The sequence below is a fragment of the Trichosurus vulpecula genome, chromosome 4 (assembly GCF_011100635.1).
Source record: "Trichosurus vulpecula isolate mTriVul1 chromosome 4, mTriVul1.pri, whole genome shotgun sequence".
NCBI lineage: Eukaryota > Metazoa > Chordata > Mammalia > Diprotodontia > Phalangeridae > Trichosurus > Trichosurus vulpecula.
Window position 1 is genome coordinate 182473640 of NC_050576.1, and position 19390 is coordinate 182493029.

At 50.6% G+C, this 19390-nt stretch overlaps 2 protein-coding genes across 2 annotated transcripts in view; both read left to right on the plus strand.

The window, feature by feature from the left end:
• The window catches only part of RAB5C (RAB5C, member RAS oncogene family), a 38984-nt gene extending 33500 nt beyond the window's left edge, over positions 1 to 5484 (plus strand). Inside the window, exons 3-6 of the mRNA XM_036758022.1 lie at positions 2577 to 2728; positions 3479 to 3601; positions 4084 to 4177; positions 4590 to 5484. Of these exons, the coding sequence (XP_036613917.1) occupies positions 2577 to 2728; positions 3479 to 3601; positions 4084 to 4177; positions 4590 to 4705 (485 nt within the window). The 3' untranslated portion in view covers positions 4706 to 5484. The remainder of the gene's footprint in view (positions 1 to 2576; positions 2729 to 3478; positions 3602 to 4083; positions 4178 to 4589) is intronic.
• A 2833-nt stretch (positions 5485 to 8317) lies between these two features.
• Positions 8318 to 19028, plus strand: KAT2A (lysine acetyltransferase 2A). The gene is given in 19 exon segments (XM_036756498.1): positions 8318 to 8389; positions 8391 to 8762; positions 9426 to 9549; positions 10218 to 10363; positions 10472 to 10561; positions 11081 to 11262; positions 11557 to 11748; positions 12762 to 12868; positions 13098 to 13208; positions 13419 to 13555; positions 13707 to 13915; positions 14375 to 14501; positions 15056 to 15166; positions 15877 to 16020; positions 16859 to 16973; positions 17247 to 17283; positions 17370 to 17433; positions 17687 to 17771; positions 18036 to 19028. Coding segments are annotated over 19 exon segments (2619 nt in total). The 3' UTR covers positions 18230 to 19028.
• Positions 19029 to 19390: the final 362 nt, after the last annotated feature.

Below are 19390 nucleotides of genomic sequence, written 5' to 3' on the forward strand. Positions count from 1 at the left end.
CTAGTGGTTCCTCAAACTCTACAGATTTCTCTGTGCATTTGTATAAATGGGCCTTTGTGCCTAGAATGTTCTTACTCATCTCTGACTCTCAGCTTTTCTTCGAGGATCAGCCCTGGGGCCACCTCCTAAGATCACTTTGTATTTATCTGTGTGCATTGTATCCCCTCTCAGAAAACCAATGTCTTGAAGGCAAGTACTGTTTCTTTTTTTGTTTTGCATCCCCAGCACCTAACACAGTTCCTTCTACTGAAGACATGACATTTCATATTTCTTTTCTTTGAAATGGTGGCCCATAACTGACCTGAATGGCAGGAGGCAAGACTGAAATAGTAAATTCCCCCAGGGTGTGAGCTGGGAAGTGTTAAAAGGAATAGATTTACAGAATATGAAGTAAAAACCAGACCTGAGAATGAATCCTTTTTACATGATATGGGACGAGAGGTTATCCAGCTTATGCTTGAGGACCTTTGGCGAGGGGAGTCCACTACTTGCTAAGGCTCCTTATGGGGAATTCTAATTGCTGGGAAGTTCTTTACATCAAGCTTAAATTTGCCTCTTTGCAACTTCCACCCTTTTTTCCTACTTCAGTCCCCTGGGACAAAGCAGAACAAATCTAATTCCATTTCCAGGTAATTTCTAGCAAACTGAAGGAAGCTGTCATTTTAACTCTCAGACCCCAGTCTTCTCTTTAGTCCATAGTTCCTTTAGCTTATTCTCTTTTGACATGAACTGAAGTCCCTTTACCATCCTAAGTATCCTCCTTTGGGCATTCTTCAATTTATCAGTCTCTCCTCCCAAAATGTGGTGCCCAGAACTGAATATGCTATTTATTCCCAGTGTGGGCAGGGAAGAGGACAGTGAGACTGTCATCTCCTTATTCCTGGTACTGCTTCTCAGTGTAGCCGAAGCTTCCTTTGGCTTGTTTAGCTTCCGTATCACATTGGTTCATAGCAAGCTTACAGATGACTAAAACCCTCAGTTCTTTTTCAGATTAACTGCTGTCCAACCATGCCTTCCCTCTAGTTTTTGAAGATGGCTTTTTTGAACCCAAGTGTAAGACTTTACATTTATTACTATTCAATTCCATCTTTAATTGGCTTAATGTTTTAGCCTGCCAAGATCTTTCTGGATCCAGTGTGTTAGCTATCCCACACAGTTTTGTTAATGAAGACTTCATGATCAATTAATGACAAGTCTTTAGGTTCTGCCATTCACCCAGTTCCAGTTTTACCTCAGTGTACTGTCTTGTAACTCACATCTTTCCATTTTCTCTACAAGAATAGCATGAGAGATTTTATCACATGCTTTGCCAAAATGGAGGTAAGTGATATCAACAATATTCCTTTGATCTACCGGATTAGTAACCCTTTCAAAAAAGGAAATGGGTTCATCTTGCATGACCTGTTTTTGTTAAAGCCAGGCTGACTTTATGATCACTGCCTCCTTTTCTGGGTGCTTGCTAACCATCTCTCTAATGACAGGTTCTAGAATTTTGTCAGGAATCAAAAGTCATACTCCCTGGCCTACAGTTTCCAGGTTCCATTTTCTCCTTGATTGAAAATAGGGACATATTTTCTTTGATCCTGAGACCTCTCCCATTCTACAAATTCTTTTCTTTTTAAAAATAAATGTTGATTTTTCTTCACTCCTCCCTCTCCCTCTCATTGAACAAAATTATCTAGTGCTGAAATAGGTACAATTTGTATCTATTTCCTCTCTCCCTTCCTGCCCCCAGCCTGGAAGTGGAGAGGTAATATTTTTGTTGTTTTCTGTCCTCTGGGATAGTCATTGGGTTTTCTGTTACTCAGTATCCAGTTTCTTTTAGTAATCTTTTTATTTACATCATCATAGTTATGATATATATTGGTCTCTTTGTTCTGCTTATTTTGCTTTGCATCAGCTCATGTGTATCTTTCCACATTTCTCTGAATTCTTGATTCACCACTTTTTAACCACACAATGTTACATTATGTTCATTTCATTTTTCCAATCACTCTTCCCTTGACAAGTATAGTTTCTAGTTATTTACTATCCCAAATAAATATCTGGCATAGATTAGACTTCCATCACTGTCTTTGCTTCTTTGGGCTATGGTTCTTCAAGTTTCACCAACAGTTTTTCAACAGTTACGTCTTCTAGTGCTTTCAGTACTCAAAATGTATTTGAGCAGGCCCAGGTAGCCCAAGCTTATCAAGGGCAGCAGAGTTCTTACTATTTCTTTAGTTATTTTGGACATCAACTCCCTATTAGCCACATCTGTGGGGTCCTTCATAACTCTTCCCCCCCCACACACATGTATGCTTAATATGTCGTGACCCAATCTTGTCATATCCAGGTTGGTTGGTTTGTCTGTTTTCCCATCACGAGCTACCCATTTTCTTCTCCTGCCTACTTCACATTTATTCCAGCCAAAGGCTTCTCGCTATCAGCCCCTTCCTTCCCTTGCAGTTCCTGAAACCCAGCTGGAGAGTTCATCCCCAACTGGGAGATTAGAAAAGGGTCTTGGGCTTCTCTGTAGCACCCAGTGTGAGTGGGCCTTATCTTCCCCACAACCCATGGGATGGCTTCTCTTTCAGCGGCCTTCCTTACACAGACTGTCTGCTTGGACGACACAACGGTCAAGTTTGAGATCTGGGACACAGCAGGACAAGAGCGGTATCACAGCCTTGCCCCCATGTACTATCGGGGCGCTCAGGCAGCCATTGTGGTCTACGACATCACAAATACAGTAAGAAAATCACCTCTTTTTCCCTCATCTTTACAGAACTCGATTTCTAGAGCTAGATGGGCCCTCTGACCCATGTACTGCCTGCATAACCTGGAGCACTAAGTCATTTTACCTCTGTGATCCTCAGTTACCTCATCTATAAAATGAAGCGCTTGGACTAGATGATCTCCAAGGTCTTCTAGCTTGAATCTGTGATCTTACGATCCCTCGTTATTATTTGGATTGATTTTTTTACTATCTCAAATCCAGCGAGTAGCAAATAAAAACATTGTCATAGAATACCCCAAGCCAACTTAATATTAACATAATATATATACGTAGTCTGTAGGTTACCTATGAATTTTCAGTTTAAGCAGGCATTCTAGAAGAAGACCTTAAGCTCAACTCTCTTGGTTTTTAAAGTGTTATTGATGCCTGTTTTTACTTGAGTCGGTTCAGATCCTCCTCTCCTAGTTCTCTCCTGGATCAAATAACTGTTAAGCAAAATCAGTTGATACAGTGACTGAGGCTAACAGCACAGGTCCCATTCTGCCTCGCTACCCCCCCCACCCCATATGCAGATCCCAAAACTTTTGCTTTCCAAATCACTTTTGCTTCTTTCTGTTGTGTCAGTGAAACATTGGTTTCTTTGCCTCTAAGCTCGACTGCCCTGGAGTGGGAGGGCTTTGGGATGTCAATCAGTGTCAGTAAATGTAGTGGGAGAGAACCTTTTTTCCATTCCTTTGGTAAGTTCCCCTGTCCCACCTCCAGGATACATTTGCACGGGCCAAGAACTGGGTGAAAGAGCTGCAACGGCAGGCTAGTCCCAACATAGTCATTGCACTCGCCGGCAACAAGGCTGACCTGGCCAGCAAGAGAGCTGTGGATTTCCAAGTGAGTAGTGGGCCACCATCTTCTGTCCTCTCTTTCTCTTACCTAAACATTTAGTACTAGGAGCCCAGAGCCTTAAAGAAGGCATCGTGTCAGGGCTGGGAAGATTCCTTCTACTCTCTCTGCCCCCATCTAAAGGGAATTGTGGCCCTTGTGTCTACTTTCTCTTTTTGATGGATTTTCCTAGGACTTAGATGGGAGAAGGGCATTGAGGGTGACAGCAAGGCCTTGGGGATGTAGCTATTTGTGCTGCTCTTTTCCTAGGGATAGGAGAAACAAGTAGCATTGGGAAAAATGACTGAGGCTCATGTATATTTTGTAGGATGAGTGGTAAGTTGAGAGTAGTGGTAATGGGAGGAATCAAAAATTGCTCAAGTCAAAGGTCATTGCAGAGCAGGAAATTTAGGCCTGAGTACACATGGAGGCTGGGGAGAAGGTACGCTGGGATCTCTGACCAAGCTACTTTCCTTCTCTTTCTATCCAAGGAAGCGCAGGCCTATGCAGATGACAATAGTTTGCTGTTCATGGAAACATCAGCAAAGACAGCAATGAATGTGAATGAAATTTTCATGGCAATAGGTGAGTTCCCTTGTACGTTCTTTTCCTGCATCTTTGAGGACCTTCCTTTGGTTTCTTGGGATCTCTAGGTCTCTCCTTGATAGTTGGTAAAAATCTGCCCTTTTAATAGATAATTCTTGGTCTTGACTCCAAGAACTAAGCTAGTAACCCAGAGCATCTATACCACTTCTCATCTGCTGCCCCAGAGTCTGAGGATCATTTGGCTCCCATGTAGTTCGGAGGTCCAAAGTGCTCTGCTTACTCGTTGGGAACCAGTCACCACCTCTCAACTGGTTTTGCTCTTGCCCTGAAATGACCAGCTTAAAATTGAGGGCCACTATCAGAGCTCATGCGTAGGGACTTGGATTCAGCTAGCCATCCTGCCTTGGTATGAGTGGTTACTATATGAACTCTTTCTTATTTCACACTCCAGCCAAGAAGCTGCCCAAGAATGAGCCCCAGAATGCACCTGGTGCCCCGGGCCGGAATCGGGGTGTGGACCTTCAGGAAAACAGCCCAACCAGCAGGAGCCAGTGCTGCAGCAACTGAGCACCCACTTGCCCGCCCACTGCCCCCCGCCTCTCCCTGCCTGAACAACCTGACTGGAATCCACTCTAACCAATCGCACTTAACGAGAGCGAGCCGCCATGGGGGGGCCTGCCGTGATTTCTCCATATATTTTTTGATCGTAGGCTGGAGGGAGCTATTCCACCCGCACCTTTCTGTACAAATACTAATTCAATTTTAAGTCTTAAGTCACTTTTTTAATATATATGAACTTCAGCTCTTCCTACCCCTCCCCTCTTATTCTTTTCTGGTGGTAGCTGCATGTCCCAATTCTTCTCCCTGCCCTTGTATTTTTTAGAGGTGGGGGGATAGGGAGGTGGTTACCCCTCCTGTCCCTTTTGCTGATTGGGAGAAGTGTTGGTAGCACCTCAGTCTCATTATATCTTCACTCACCATCTTGGAGTGGGTTTTGTTTATCTTGGGACAGAAGGAAAGCCCTGGGTGGGGAAGGGAACAAGGAGGATTTTCCCTCAGCTGGTTCTTATTGGGGCCACCCTACTCCTTTACCCCACCCCACTGACTTACAGCCCAGAGAGAAACAGCATTATTATGGCAGCCAAGAACCCTTTTCCCAGATCTCCTGCTACCACCCGGACCTCTGGCTCTGAGCCCTATTTTGACCAAATCATAATGATGAGTATTTGGGGGGGAGGGGGGGAGGAGGGAACGGAACCAACTTTTTCTGTATTTTGTATTGTATGTTTTCTTCAACATGTAACCAATCAGTATCTTGTCAATATAGTACACCGATCGACCTCTCACTTGGCTCTTTATTTTCATTAATATTGTTTTTCTCTATTATTTATAAATAGATCCTAGTAGCTTCTGAGATGAATAAAAAGGCTTTTTTTTTTTTCAATTAAGAAGGGGATTTTCCCACTTTCTGAGCCAGAGAAAGGTAATGGCACATGAGGGGAGACAGGCCTGGATGGTAATATTTGAATGACCTTCCCCTCTCCTTCCTGCAACCCCTGCTTCACCAGGGGTCTGTGGCCTATAGAAGCAGATGTGGGTCTGCTTGAACCTCTGACATGACAGAAGATGCTAACTAACTTTTTTTTCTCCCTATCTTTCCTCATTTTCCTGGAGCTGTTTGGAAAGTGGTTGGTTGTCACCAGCATCTAAGTCAGATATCTTTTTGTTTAACCACAGGAACAAAGAGTTTCATGTCTGCAGGATCTAGTCATCTTGGTGACTGGCCCACCCCTTGTTTCTCCCCCTCTACCCCCTCACTTCCTGGGGGTTTCAGCTAATGCCCCACCCTGCTTCTGTCAAAGTCACTTTGTCCCACCCCACCCAGGCTATCAGACCATTAAACAATGGCTGAGGAGCACGAAGCACCAGTGTGCTCCTGTCTCCTTTCTACCCTACTTGGAAGAATAATACTATGGGCTAGAACCCTTCTGCTGCAGTTAGTCTAAGGCCTTCTGACTCCTTTGAGGTACACATTTGCAAAAGCCTGAATTCAAGACCTGTAGCTGCTATTGTTCTCTGGTGGAGATGCTACTTCTACCTCCTTGGAATCAAATCAGTTTTAGTGTTACGTGCTGAGAAGGGGAGAACTAGCTTCCTCTAGGCTGGAGAAAGGGGGTGCTGGAGCAGCTCCCTTTGAGGACCATCCCCAGAGTTGGCAACCTCCTGGAAAGCTTTGCCATCCTGCACTAAGGGAGCTGGTGCTTATCTGGGAAAGTGGGAGCCTTGGTTCCTGGGTCAGTCTTATCGTCCTTACACCAGAGGTGTCAAACAAGTTATGCAGTCAGTAGCACTCCTGAGTGGAGGCAGAACCAGATTAAAATGTAATTGGGAAATATTTAACCAAAAAATATAGTAAAACATAGATATTCCATTTTAAAACTAAGTCAATGGGATCCTTCTGTAAGGATTAGTGCCTCCCTGGAAGGGCAGAAGGACCTCACATTCAGCTCGTTGATTACGTTAACCCCCCTATAAGTGTGCCACACCTAGGCAGGCAGGTTGAATTAGGCCTGTTAACTGTTTTGGTTTTGCTGCTTCCTGCCTCTTTCCACTCCCACCTGAACTGTCTGTTCACCCTGTTGACCTTTCTCAGATCTGTCCTAGTATTTACGATGTCTTACAAGCAAGGGAGTACCTTTCCCAGTCTTCATGACCTGTTGGAGTAGGTCTCTTCTATAACAGAAGAGATTTCTAAGCAAAGGGGCTTTTCTGACAAGTACCCCTTTCTGATATTTTCCACCTGCCACAAAAAGTCAACCTAAGTAACCTCTAACTTTCCCCAGGGCCAGTTTTGAGTGTTTTTTCTAGAGAACCTAACCAAAAGTTTACCCCTGTAATATCTCCATTCTTTCCCCCTCTCCCCACTTCCATGAATGATGGTGGTCAAAGGCGATCCCTACACTCGCACTATTTCAGATTTTCTTCTAAAAATTCTACTAATCCCCAGGGATCTAACCTCCCAATCTTCAAAGTCAAAGCTGTTGGCATTCCAGGGTTTCCCTCACTCTATGTGGGTGTTTCTGGAGGCCCAAGCTGCAAGTAGGCCCAACTAGATCTAAGTGGCCAGGCAACAGCATCTTGGTACATTGGTCAGCCATGCCTCTCAAGATCAGGACTCTTGGAGGCCCCGGCTCTCACTCCAAGCCTCTTCCTTGTCACTCATCCCTATCAACTTAAGGAGGTTGAAGCTAACTATGTCCAGATTCAACTGGTACCTGGCTGCTTCCTCCATCCTTCTGCCTCCCTGGCCTCTTGATCCTCCCCTACCTGTACAGCTCGAGCCTCAGACCCTGGAGCTGCATTTTTAGATGAAGTGGACGGCGAAACATTCCAGCCTGAAGCTTGTAGCAGGTCCGCACGAGGCTCTAGTTCCTCTGGGTTTGGCCAGGCTCACCTACCTGTTCCACTCTTGCTCCTCGTAGCCTCCTTAAGTGCTCCAATTCTTATCTCGGTTCCAACCCCTTTTTCTGACCCTTTCATAACGTTCTGCCCCTTCACCCCGACTTCTCTTTTAAAAAGAGTCGGGGGGAGGGGCCAGGCCCATCCCTAGAGGGTGGGTACCTAAACTGCCTCGCTGGAGGGGTCCCGGGTTCATTTGGGGAGATTTGCGTCCCAAACTACAGGACCAAGAACTGGGACACCGTGCCTAACCCTAACCCCTCTCAACGATCTGTCCCTCCAGAGCTCATCCAGTCTTTCCCCTTCCTCCCAGGGAGGATAGCGTCTGCCTTTTCTCCCTCGCCTCGAATATTTCCCCGGGGAAGAAAATGACCCGCTGCTCTGCCCGGTCTCCACTCGCACCCTCTGTTCCCGGGTCTCCTAGCCCCTGTGGGATGGCCGGGAAGTCTTTCCTCCAGAGAAGCCGGGTGGGAGTGGGGTGTGAACTTGGCCAGACAGAACAAAGAGCTTCCCTAACCCGCGTCCCCACACCCTCTTAAGGCGACATGCTTAGAAGGCAAGGGCCGGACCATCCCCATGACTGAGGTAGCGGTCGGGGCGGGGAGGCGAAGAACAATTTTCTTTAGCACGCTCTCCACGGGCTCATCTGGGGAGGGGAAAATAGGGGACCCGGAAGTAGGTACGGGGGCCGGCGGGGGCCCAGAGACTACGACTCCCGCCATGCCTCAGCGCATCGGCGCGTGCGCAGTGCCCCCCGGGCGGCCCATGCGGCCCTTGGGCTGGGTGCGCCTCGCAGCGCTGCGCTGCGCCGCGCTGCGCAGCGGGGGAGGCCATGGCGGAGCCGGCGCAGGCCCAGGCCCAGGCTCCAACCCAAACCCAGGCCCAGGCTCAGGCCCCGCAGCCCCGGAGCCTGCAGCCTCCTGCTCCGGCTCCGGCCCCGGCCCAGGCCGCAGCTCCTGCCCCCGGCCCAGGCCCGACCGCGGCGCCGGCGGGGGCCCCAGGGAGCGGGACGCCCGGGGCAGGGAGCGGGGCGCCCGGAGCCGGGGGAGATCCAGCGCGGCCTGGCCTGAGCCAGCAGCAGCGCGCCAGCCAGAGGAAGGCGCAGGTCCGCGCGCTGCCGCGGGCCAAGAAGCTGGAGAAGCTCGGGGTCTTCTCGGCCTGCAAGGTGAGGCGGGGCCACCGGCATAGGGGGGCGGGGTCAGCAGAGGCTGGGGGCGGGGTCTGCGCTGGAGTGGGACAGGACACCCCCCACCCCCACCCCCACCCCCACCCCTCCGCCCCAGCCCAAACACACACACACACACCCACACACCCATCATCACCTGAAAATGCTCTCTGGAAGAGGACACTTCCCTTCACGCCTTCCTTGGGAAGTGAAGCCAGGCTGTCAGTATGTCTGGCAATAAGCATTTATTAAACTCCCGGGATTCAAAAAGAGGCAAAAGACAGCCCCTGCCCTCTAGGGGCTTACAATCTAATGTACAATATAATGTACAACGTGTGAACGACTACATATGAACAATATACAGGATATACAGGATAAAGAAGACAATCAGTAAAGGGAAGGCACTAGCATAAAGTGGGATAAGAAAGGTTTCGTGTAGAAGGTGAGGTTTTAGCTGGGACTTGAAGGAAGCCAGGAGGCAGAGATGAGGAGGGTGGGAGAACAGACAGGCAGGGAAAATGCCAGGAGCCAAGAGATGACCGTCTTGTTCAGGGACCATCCAGGGGGCCAGTGTCAGCCTGGAGACAGGTTCTTTAAGTAAGGGGGAGGGGGAGGGAGAGGATGGATGTTGCAGTGTGGTTTCTGCCATCTTACCCCTGCCAGGCTAATGATGCTTGCAAGTGTAATGGCTGGAAGAACCCCAAACCTCCTACCGCCCCCCGTATGGACCTGCAACAGCCTGCAGCCAACCTAAGTGAGGCCTGCCGGAGCTGTGAACACCCTCTGGGTAAGGGGCAACAATGGAGGCCAGGGAACATGGGTGGGAAGAACAAAAAAAACCCTCGGCCATCTGGGCTGGGTGGTTTGTTGTATTGGAGCCAGAAGTCAGCTGATTTAGGTGGCCCTGTCTTAAATGCCCAGGAAGACCAGAGATAATCCTTGAAGAGGCAGATGGAGCAGAGGCATGTGAAAGTGTGTTCTGGGGTAGTGGTGTCAAACTCAAGCAGAAGCATCCCTTGGGACCCACATAGACTTAGAAAGAAAACCACAAATTAATATTATCTATACCATATTCTACATTTATTTATTTTGTTAAACATTTCCCAGTTCCATTTTAACGTTCTGTCAGAGGTTCTACACCTCTGCTCTAGGATACCCTTAAAAGGGTTGTTTGAAACATAAGCATGTGGGAATGTGTCATAGAGAAGAAGGTAGGCGCTCCTATCACTTCAGAAAAGGACCCCCACTCCCCCCAACCCTCGTTGGAGGCAGCAAAACAGCTGTGGTCTCTTACCATCCTGGGAACTCACCAGACATGGAAGGAACCAATCCACTTGGCTGGTTTTGGGACTCCAGAGAGGAAAAGGGAGGTCTCCCCTCACCCCATTTACTGGAAAGAACAGACTGCTTAATGATACCTCACCATCACCATTCTGTGTTCTCCATTTCCTGAAGCTGACCATGTGTCCCACCTGGAGAATGTATCTGAAGATGAGATCAACAGGCTGCTGGGGATGGTGGTGGACGTAGAGAATCTGTTCATGTCTGTGCACAAGGAAGAAGACACAGACACCAAGCAGGTTTACTTCTACCTCTTCAAGGTGAGTTTGGTTGGGCATGGGGATGGGGGAAGGGGTGATGAAGGGGTTTGGCAGAAGTAGAGGAGGAGGAGGAAGAAGAAGCCTCAGAAACCTTCTTGTCTCCCCCAGCTTTTGAGAAAATGCATCCTACAGATGACACGTCCGGTTGTGGAGGGGTCATTGGGAAGTCCACCCTTTGAGAAGCCCAATATCGAGCAGGTGTGTCTGGAGTGGGGGTGGGGGTAGGGGTAAGGAGTTGTTCCTTCCCCCAAAAATGGGTGAGGATGGTGATGAGGTATTGGAGTGGTGTGTCTAAGAGGCCTGTTTGAGGAAGAACATTGGCAAGCTAGAAGATGGCCAGGATGGTAAGAGGTGACTTGAGACTATGCCAGACATAGATCAGTTAAAGAACTTGGGAGAGGGTCTGGAGAGGAGGTGGCAGTGGGTTCTGCCTTGAAGGGCTGTCCTTTAGAAGAGGGATTAGATGCGTTCTGCTTGACTCCAGGGGACATAACCAGGAGCAGTAGGTACTGGAGACAGGCATTTTTTAATTCCCATGGCAGGAAAGACTCCTTACCAGAGCCTTCCCAAATAGCCTCAGGAGGTAGGGGCTTCCCTTTTCTGAGTGCCCTGGGCTAAGCAATTTGGGAAGGAAGAAAGGAAGGAAGGAGGTGTTGTTGGATGGGGACGACACCAGCCCTAACTCTCCAGTGCTTACCTCACCCCCATTTCCCGAAGGGTGTACTGAATTTTGTGCAGTTTAAGTTCAGCCATCTGGCCCCAAGGGAGCGGCAGACAATGTTTGAGCTTTCAAAGATGTTCCTGCTCTGCCTTAACTATTGGAAGCTGGAGACTCCTGCCCAGTTCCGGCAGAGGTCACAGGGTGAAGATGTTGCCACCTACAAGGTCAATTATACCAGGTAGCTCCTAAGGGAATGAAGGCTTTGGGGAAGGGGAGGAACACTGAGGGGGAAGGATCTGGTGACTCTCCTGGGTAGGAAGGAGATGGGAAGTCATAAGCACATAGAATGTTTAGGCCTGGAAGTGACCTTAGAGATCACCCAGTCCGTGGAGGGAGAGCTAAGGGGGCTGAAGTGGAGGAAGAGGGGTCATCTAGAGATGGAGCCAGGAGACCAGAGGACCTGGGAGTCCAGAAGCCCAGCCTGAAGCCTCTGGGTTCAGTGTTTTCCTGTTTCCAACCCCCTCTGCCCCAGGTGGCTATGTTACTGTCACGTCCCACAAAGCTGTGACAGCCTGCCCCGCTATGAGACAACTCATGTCTTTGGACGAAGCCTCCTTCGGTCCATTTTCACTGTCACCCGCCGTCAACTGCTGGAGAAGTTTCGGGTGGAGAAGGACAAACTTGTGCCTGAGAAGAGGACACTCATCCTTACCCATTTCCCCAAGTACGTTGGTCCAGCCTGTCAGAATTTGCCTGTTCCCTTGTCATTCACATCCCCCTCATCCCTTTCCTTAAAAGAAACCTGGGACAGGAGAACCTGGCCCTTTCCCAGGTCTTCTTCACCTTGCTCATCTCTTCTATGCTTTTTGTAACCATCTTCCAGGTGAAGCTTGATTGTTCCTGGTTCCAGTTTGTTTCTCACGCTGTTCCCTTTTTTGTATTAACTCTTGTCCTGCTCCTCATTTGAGATAAGACTCCAAGGGCACTTCTTCCAGGAAGGCCTCCTTGACTGATTCCAGTTGTCCTCCCTCAAGAGTTCCCCCTAGCTCTCCTACCTGCTCTGTCCAGCTGCTGGTTTCTCTGGGTCTCTTCTGGCTATGTGTCCTTTTGTCCTTCATTTCATTGGGAGTACCCAGTGGTGGAGACCAAATCTTCCCTTCACACAGGGAGCTGCCTGAGGACAGATTCTCTGCCTCTCCCAGGAGGCTAGTAGTTCCTGCAGGGTGGGCTCTTGTCTCTGTCTGATTGCCCCTCCATCATCCATCACCAGGGCCTGTCCAGGGCCTTGGCCTTTGAGGTTGACTGATGAAGAGAAGTCATAGAAATTCTAGCTTGAGAGCTAGAAGGCACCTTGAACACCTTCTGGTACGGCCTCCTTTTACAGATGTGCAGCTTGAGGCTCAGACTTGCTTAAGGTCACACATAGTTAATAAGGGGCAGAGTTGGGATTTGAAGGCAGTAGAGTGTAAGCTCTTTGAGAGTGAAAACTTTTGATTTTTTTTTAGCTTCAAATTCCTAGTGCCTATTGGTGCTTAATAATTGCTTGTTCAGTTGATTTAGAGTCTTCTGGTTCCAAATCCAGTGTTCTCTCCACTGTACTGTGTCATGGTAGCAGTTCTGAAGGGAATCGTGACTGTCACTGACCATCTGGTGGGGGGTGGGGAGTGGTGATTGGTCCTCACAGACTCTTTTATCCTTTGGGAAACACACTTTGTAACTGACTTGTTCCTTCCCCAGGTTCCTGTCCATGTTGGAGGAAGAGATCTATGGGGAAAATTCCCCTATTTGGGAATCAGGGTTCACCATGCCTGCCTCGGAGGGGCCACAGTTAGTTCCCCGGCCAGGTACCTAGCTTTGTAGGACACCTAATCTGAGCGATGGCCAAAGGGTAGGGCCCCGCTGGGGTCAGGAGGCAAGGATTGGGGACCTTGCGTTGGGAAGAGAGACCTAGTTTCTCTTTGACAGGTCAGCTCCCTTTAGGTAGGGACGTGGTGGTGGTGGTGGAGGGGGGGTGATTGGTTCTCTACCCTAATATCTCTCCCCCAACATCCCTCCTTCCTGCCCCTCATTCAGCCACTGTCAGTGCTGCAGCTGTGCCAAGTGCCCCGTTATTCACCCAAAGCCTGGGTGGCGGCAGCAGCAGCTCCCTTGGCCTGGACCCTGGAGGGACAGAGCCCATGCCAGGTGAGTATACAGCTACTAATCTCTAGCCCTTCCAACTGGACCACCTCTTTCCCTCTGCTAACACCCTCTGCACCATCCCCTTCCACTACAGTTCTCCCCAGGGCTCTCTGCTTTCTCCATTTCCTCTTAAAAATCTGCTCTGTCTGTGTTTCTGACCATTTCTAGTTCTAATGGATCTCTCCATCCCTTCCCTCCCAATTCCTGTCCTAGGTGAGAAGAGGAAGCTTCCTGAGAACCTGACCCTGGAAGATGCAAAGCGGCTTCGAGTAATGGGGGACATTCCCATGGAATTGGTCAATGAGGTCATGTTGACCATTACAGACCCTGCGGCCATGCTTGGGCCTGAGGTATTTGGGTGTAGGTGTAGGATGCTGCTGACCCTGTGAGGTGGAGGGAGTAACCAGTATTAGTTCTGGCATCTTGGTCATGGAGCCAGGCCACGTCCCATCAGGTTGGGGAACACTAACTCTGTGTCCCCACTGCTTCTCATTCCTCCAGACCAGCTTACTCTCAGCCAACGCAGCAAGGGATGAGACTGCTCGGCTGGAGGAGCGCCGTGGGATCATTGAGTTCCACGTCATAGGAAATTCGCTGGCACCAAAGGCCAATCGGCGTGTACTGCTCTGGCTAGTTGGGCTGCAGAATGTTTTTTCTCACCAGCTGCCCCGGATGCCCAAAGAGTACATTGCCAGGCTTGTGTTTGACCCGTGAGTCACCCTTGGCCCTTTAATGCTGATCTCTGACCACTAGGAATCCCCTCGTCCCTACACTCACCCTGGAAAGGCCCTTCTAAGGAATACACATGATTCCTAATTTCACAGAATGGCCCATGTGCCCCAAGCTCACTCCCATGACCATTCCTAACTTGATACCTCCCTTCCTCTTTTTCCCTACCTACTCCATCCTCTAAGCTTTGGTGATAGTCTGTTCTCTGATCCCAGTCCCCTTCCAACCTCTCCACCTAATCCCTGAGGAGAGAGGGTGGGGAAGAACTCCTCCCTGGTAGCCCCCCAGAAGGCTGAGAGGTTGGCCTCCTCATTAGGAGGCCCGCCCAGCCAATACAGTGAGTTAAGGGGACCTGAGCCCTGATGAAGGGTTTTCAGGAGCAGTGACAATGCGCCCCCCACCGATTCTCCCCTTCCCTGCCTCCCATTCCCTACCCTAAGGAAGCACAAGACATTGGCCCTCATCAAAGATGGACGGGTCATTGGGGGAATCTGCTTCCGAATGTTCCCCACCCAGGGCTTCACGGAAATTGTCTTCTGTGCGGTCACTTCCAACGAGCAAGTGAAGGTGAGATGCCCTCCCCTTTTGCTCTGTTTCCTAAGCCTCCAGCCCTGGAATCTCCTCCTTGCAAATTCATTCCCTTCCCCGCCCCTCAACTCCCCACAGCTTTCCTCTCTGGACATTCTCAAACATTAGTCCTACCTGACTCAGTTCAAGTTAGCAAGCCTTTATTAAGCCCCAGCTGTGTGCTGGACACCATGTTCAGAGTGGAGATAGTGAGACAGGTTCCTGTCCTCAGGGAGCTTATATTCTACCATGGGGCAGCAACATAGGCCCAGATCAGTAAATACAAAATGTATACAAGATCAGAGTAATTTGGGGTTAGGGCAGAACACTGATAATGGAGGAAAGGCCTCTCCCACCCATGCTGGCACTGCAGCTGAGCCCTAGAGGAATGGAGGTGAGGACACATACTATGTGCTTCTGCCACATGTCATCCCCTTCGCCCCCTCCAAACACACTCTCCGTCCTCTTCTGAACTCTGCCCCCTTGCCCTGGGATGCCAGTTCCTCCTCTTCCCTGGAGTGACACCCTCCTCATGATGACCCACCTCCCCTCAGGGATATGGGACTCACCTCATGAACCACCTGAAGGAGTATCACATCAAGCACAACATCCTCTACTTCCTCACCTATGCGGATGAGTACGCCATCGGCTACTTCAAAAAGCAGGTGACTCCACACTCCGGTCCTCGCCTCTAGCTCTCTTGGGCCGTGTGTCCTCGTGCCCAGTGGAGGGCTTCTCTTCCTGCCTTTCTCCTTGGCAGTAGTGGAAGTGGGTCTTTATTTGGCCCCCTAGATTTCCTCAAGGCAAAGTGGGGAAGCACTTCCCTCCTGTTGTGAGCTATGTCGTGGGGGGCAAGTCCTTCAGGCCTTCCCTGCTAAAATCTCAGGATCCCATGCCCACCAATAAGATTGAAGGTTCAGAAAGAGTGAAGATATTTTTGGAGTGGGAGAGTATGGAGGGATGCTATCTTGGGGTGCATCTGACCAATCACAGAATGACCACTGTGCCCAGAGCAATGAATGGAAATGCAGAGGTGAGCACACGGTCCGTGGTCTTGGGCGCACAAATCTTGCTGGCAAGGAGCTTTGTTTTTTTCCTGGCCTTGCAGTGTGTCGGTGTGGGGAACTTCTGGTATGGAACCTCTTTTCCCTGCTGCATCTTGGCAACCAATTTGTAGCAATCTTGGAGAGTTTCCTGGGGTTTGGAGAGATTTAGTGACTTGTCTGAGGTCTCATGGCTAGTGTGTGTCTCAGGCACAATTTGAACCCGGTTTCCTGACTCCAAAGCTAGCTCTCTGACCACTATTCCAAAGAGCTCCTTTACCTGCTGCCATGGTTGATGACAACTGTTTTCAGTGATGGTGTGCCTCTCCCAGGGTTTCTCCAAGGACATCAAGGTTCCAAAGAGTCGCTACCTGGGTTATATCAAGGATTATGAGGGGGCCACGCTGATGGAGTGTGAGCTGAATCCCAGGATTCCCTATACTGAGCTTTCCCATATCATTAAGAAGCAGAAGGAGGTAGGGGTGTGTGTGTGTGTAGTGGGGGGCTAGGATGGAGGACAGTACTCTATGGAACCCCATCCTGGAGGGGCCCTTTCTTTGATTCTGCCAGTCCAACCAAGCCCAGTGCCCCACTCCTCATCCTTTTGGAGTTCCCAGGTTTTCTTCACCACCCCATGTGTTTGCTTTGATGGACATTCACCCCTTTCTCCCTTTCCAGATATGAGCCACAGTTGAGTTTACTAGGGTTTGTTTATTTACAAAGCAATAGTCAATCTTGCCTGTAGGGGTAACGGTCTAGCATTCGGCTTCATTACCTGCTCCATCATCCCGAAGTCCCTTGGTGTTTGGGGAGCCCCCACAAGTTCAGGTCACCATCTTTGGCCCCTCTTCTAGAATTGCTCTTCCCTCCTTCTTCCCAGGGTACTTGAAAGGAATAGGTGAGAGAGAGCCCAGGTTCCATCCTCCTCTAGAAAAAACCAGGAAGTTTTGGAGACAGGGTCTCCACTCCCTTCATTTTGCCCCCAGCCAGGGGCCTGGGTATTAAAAATTGCACCTGCCCTTAGAGAATGCCTTCTACCTCCTGAAATGGAACAGAACTTTAGCTTCTCTTTCTACACTGTTGGTGAAGGGTCAGGAGCTGTGGCTTACTACCCATGTAAAGTTACTTGCACTTACTGAGACTCTTTTTCTGTAAAACAAGGCAGTTAGACTTAGATCTCTGAGGACTTCAATCCCTAAATCCTAGGACATCTTGGTTCTCGGGAGATGAAGAGCCTTTTCCCCTCTGTACCTAAGGGAGGAGGTTGGGTGAGGAGGAGAGGCCGAGGCCCCCATGCTACTTCTCACCCTCCAGATCATCAAGAAACTGATTGAACGCAAACAGGCTCAGATCCGGAAGGTGTACCCAGGGCTCAGCTGCTTCAAGGAGGGCGTGAGGCAGATCCCCGTGGAAAGCGTCCCTGGCATCCGTGAGTGGCTGGCGTCTGAGCTGCCGGGGGGTGGCACAGGGTAAAGCTCGTGGGCTCGGGCTTTGGCCAGTCTGGGTAGGGAGCTGCTGTTATTGAGGTGGGACAGAGTACGTCCTGCTGTGGGGACTAGAAGAGAGGGTGGGGGATTGATTCCCCAGTTCCATTCCCTGCCCCTCAGCTCAGTTTCCAGAGACATTCTAGGAGAAAGGCTGTGACCCTTGACTCATCCCTCCCTTGCCTGCTCTAACTGTGATACCCTGCCCCAATTTTCAGGCGAGACAGGATGGAAGCCTCTGGGGAAGGAGAAAGGGTGAGTGTTGGGTGGAAGCATTGGGAGCTGGGGTAGGGGAGGGGGCAGCAGAGGGCTTTAGACTCTCCTTCTCTGTCCCCACCCAGGAAGGAGCTCAAGGACCCTGACCAGCTCTATACAACCCTCAAAAACCTGCTGGCTCAGATCAAGGTATGGGAGACACAAGCTGCCCCACCACAAAAAAAACCAAAACCCAACACAAACGCCCCCCGCCCCCCAACTTCCCACGCTAGGCTTCTGCACTGTAGGGTAAGGGTTGAGATGGAGAGATGGGTTCCCTAGCTGTTGCATGAAGTAGCCTTTCCTGGGGGGAAAGGAGGCAGAGGGGGTGGGGATTAAATTTTCGTTTTCCTCAGCCCTGCCCCAGTTCCTTCCAGCTCATCTGTCCCCTTTCCCCCCACAGACTCACCCCAGTGCCTGGCCCTTCATGGAGCCTGTGAAGAAGGCAGAGGCTCCGGATTATTATGAAGTCATCCGCTTCCCCATCGGTGAGACCACTGGTCGCCTCCCTGTCCTCACATCCTTCCTCAGCTTCCCCTTCTCTCCTCAGATCTGTCTTCTCCAGCCCTCAGCTGCTGCCCTCTCACTGTGCCCCCCAGCCTCCCCCCCTCCCACCCCAAACTTCTCCCATTGGGCCAGCAGGATTCCCCTGGACGAGGCATTGGAGGAGCTGCCCTCCCCAGTGTAACACTTGGGGTGCCCTTGCTCCCCTCCCTTCCCTCAGCATCTCACACGTGTCCCCTGACCCCTAGACCTGAAAACTATGACGGAGCGTCTCAGGAGCCGCTACTATGTGACTCGCAAGCTCTTCGTGGCTGACCTCCAGCGGGTGATTGCCAACTGCCGAGAGTACAACCCCCCAGACAGCGAGTATTGCCGCTGTGCCAGTGCCCTGGAGAAATTCTTTTATTTCAAACTAAAAGAAGGGGGGCTCATTGACAAGTAGGGGGACCCTTGCTGAGCTTCACAACCTGCCTGCTACTTCCTAGCCCCCAACATTGGGGCTCACTGACAAGTCGGGGGACCACCAGAGGGCTCCCCAACCTGCCCCCCTGACCTCGGGGGTTCACTGACAAGTAGGGAGACTCCACCAGGCTCCCAACCTGCCTCCTACTCTTCAGCCTCTTGACCTTGGGGGCTCATTGCCAAGGAGAGGGCCCCCCACTGGGCTCCCTGACCTGACCCCTGACCTTGGAGGCTCATCAACAAGGTTGGGGCCCCCAGTCTTTCTCAGTCCTCCTCCCTCCACCTTTAAGTTCTGAACTCAGACTCCCCCAGACCTTCCCTTCCACCTGTGGGAGGAGTAGGCAGAGGGGCTGCTCTTCCATGACTGTCTTGGAATCTTCCCCATCACCACCACCCCTAGCGTAGGCTCTCGCCCTAACCCAGACCCCTCTTCCATTCCCAAACCACAGTATCGTGTCTGCCTCGAGAGGAGGATGCATCACAGTCAAAAGGTTCTCAGTCCAAGTGTGAGGGCCCTGCCGGATGGGGCCCCTCTGCTCCGTGGCTCCCCTCCCCCGCGTCAGCTGGGTTCTTGGCTGTGGGGGCCAAGGGCTGACTGCTGGGGGGGTTGGGAATGGGTAGGGCTGTCACATGGGGGTGCAGCTTGGATGTGGGGTGCCCAGCCCCTTCTCTGCACTGTCCGCTCCAGCCATCATCTCTTCCCTTGTAGGGATTTGTTCCCTCTGCATTTGCCCCACGTGGGGAACAATAAAACAGGTTGTTGGTTTTTTTTTCCCCGATGGTCTGTGGTTTGTGCTTCATCCCCCATCTCCCCTGGTTAATAAGTCCCTCTCCCTAGGTGTTGGAGCCCATCACCCACTCCTCTTTCAGTCTCAGAGCCACCTCCCCCCGTGCTCACCATAGCGCCATGGTGTGGCTCACTTCTGATGAGAAGCGGCTGCAGCAGGAGTGCTGCAGGTGGCCCAAGGGGTGCAGGCTGTGCATGTCCGGGCCATGTGCTCCCACTCCACCCGTGTGCTTGTGCTTACTGCTCTACCAGGGCTGCCCTAAAGGCCCAGGAGCTTCCTCCTCCGATAAGTCTAGTGGGATTGAAACTTGACGCGGGCGGTGGGAGGCATCAGAAACTTGGCTTGCTTTATTT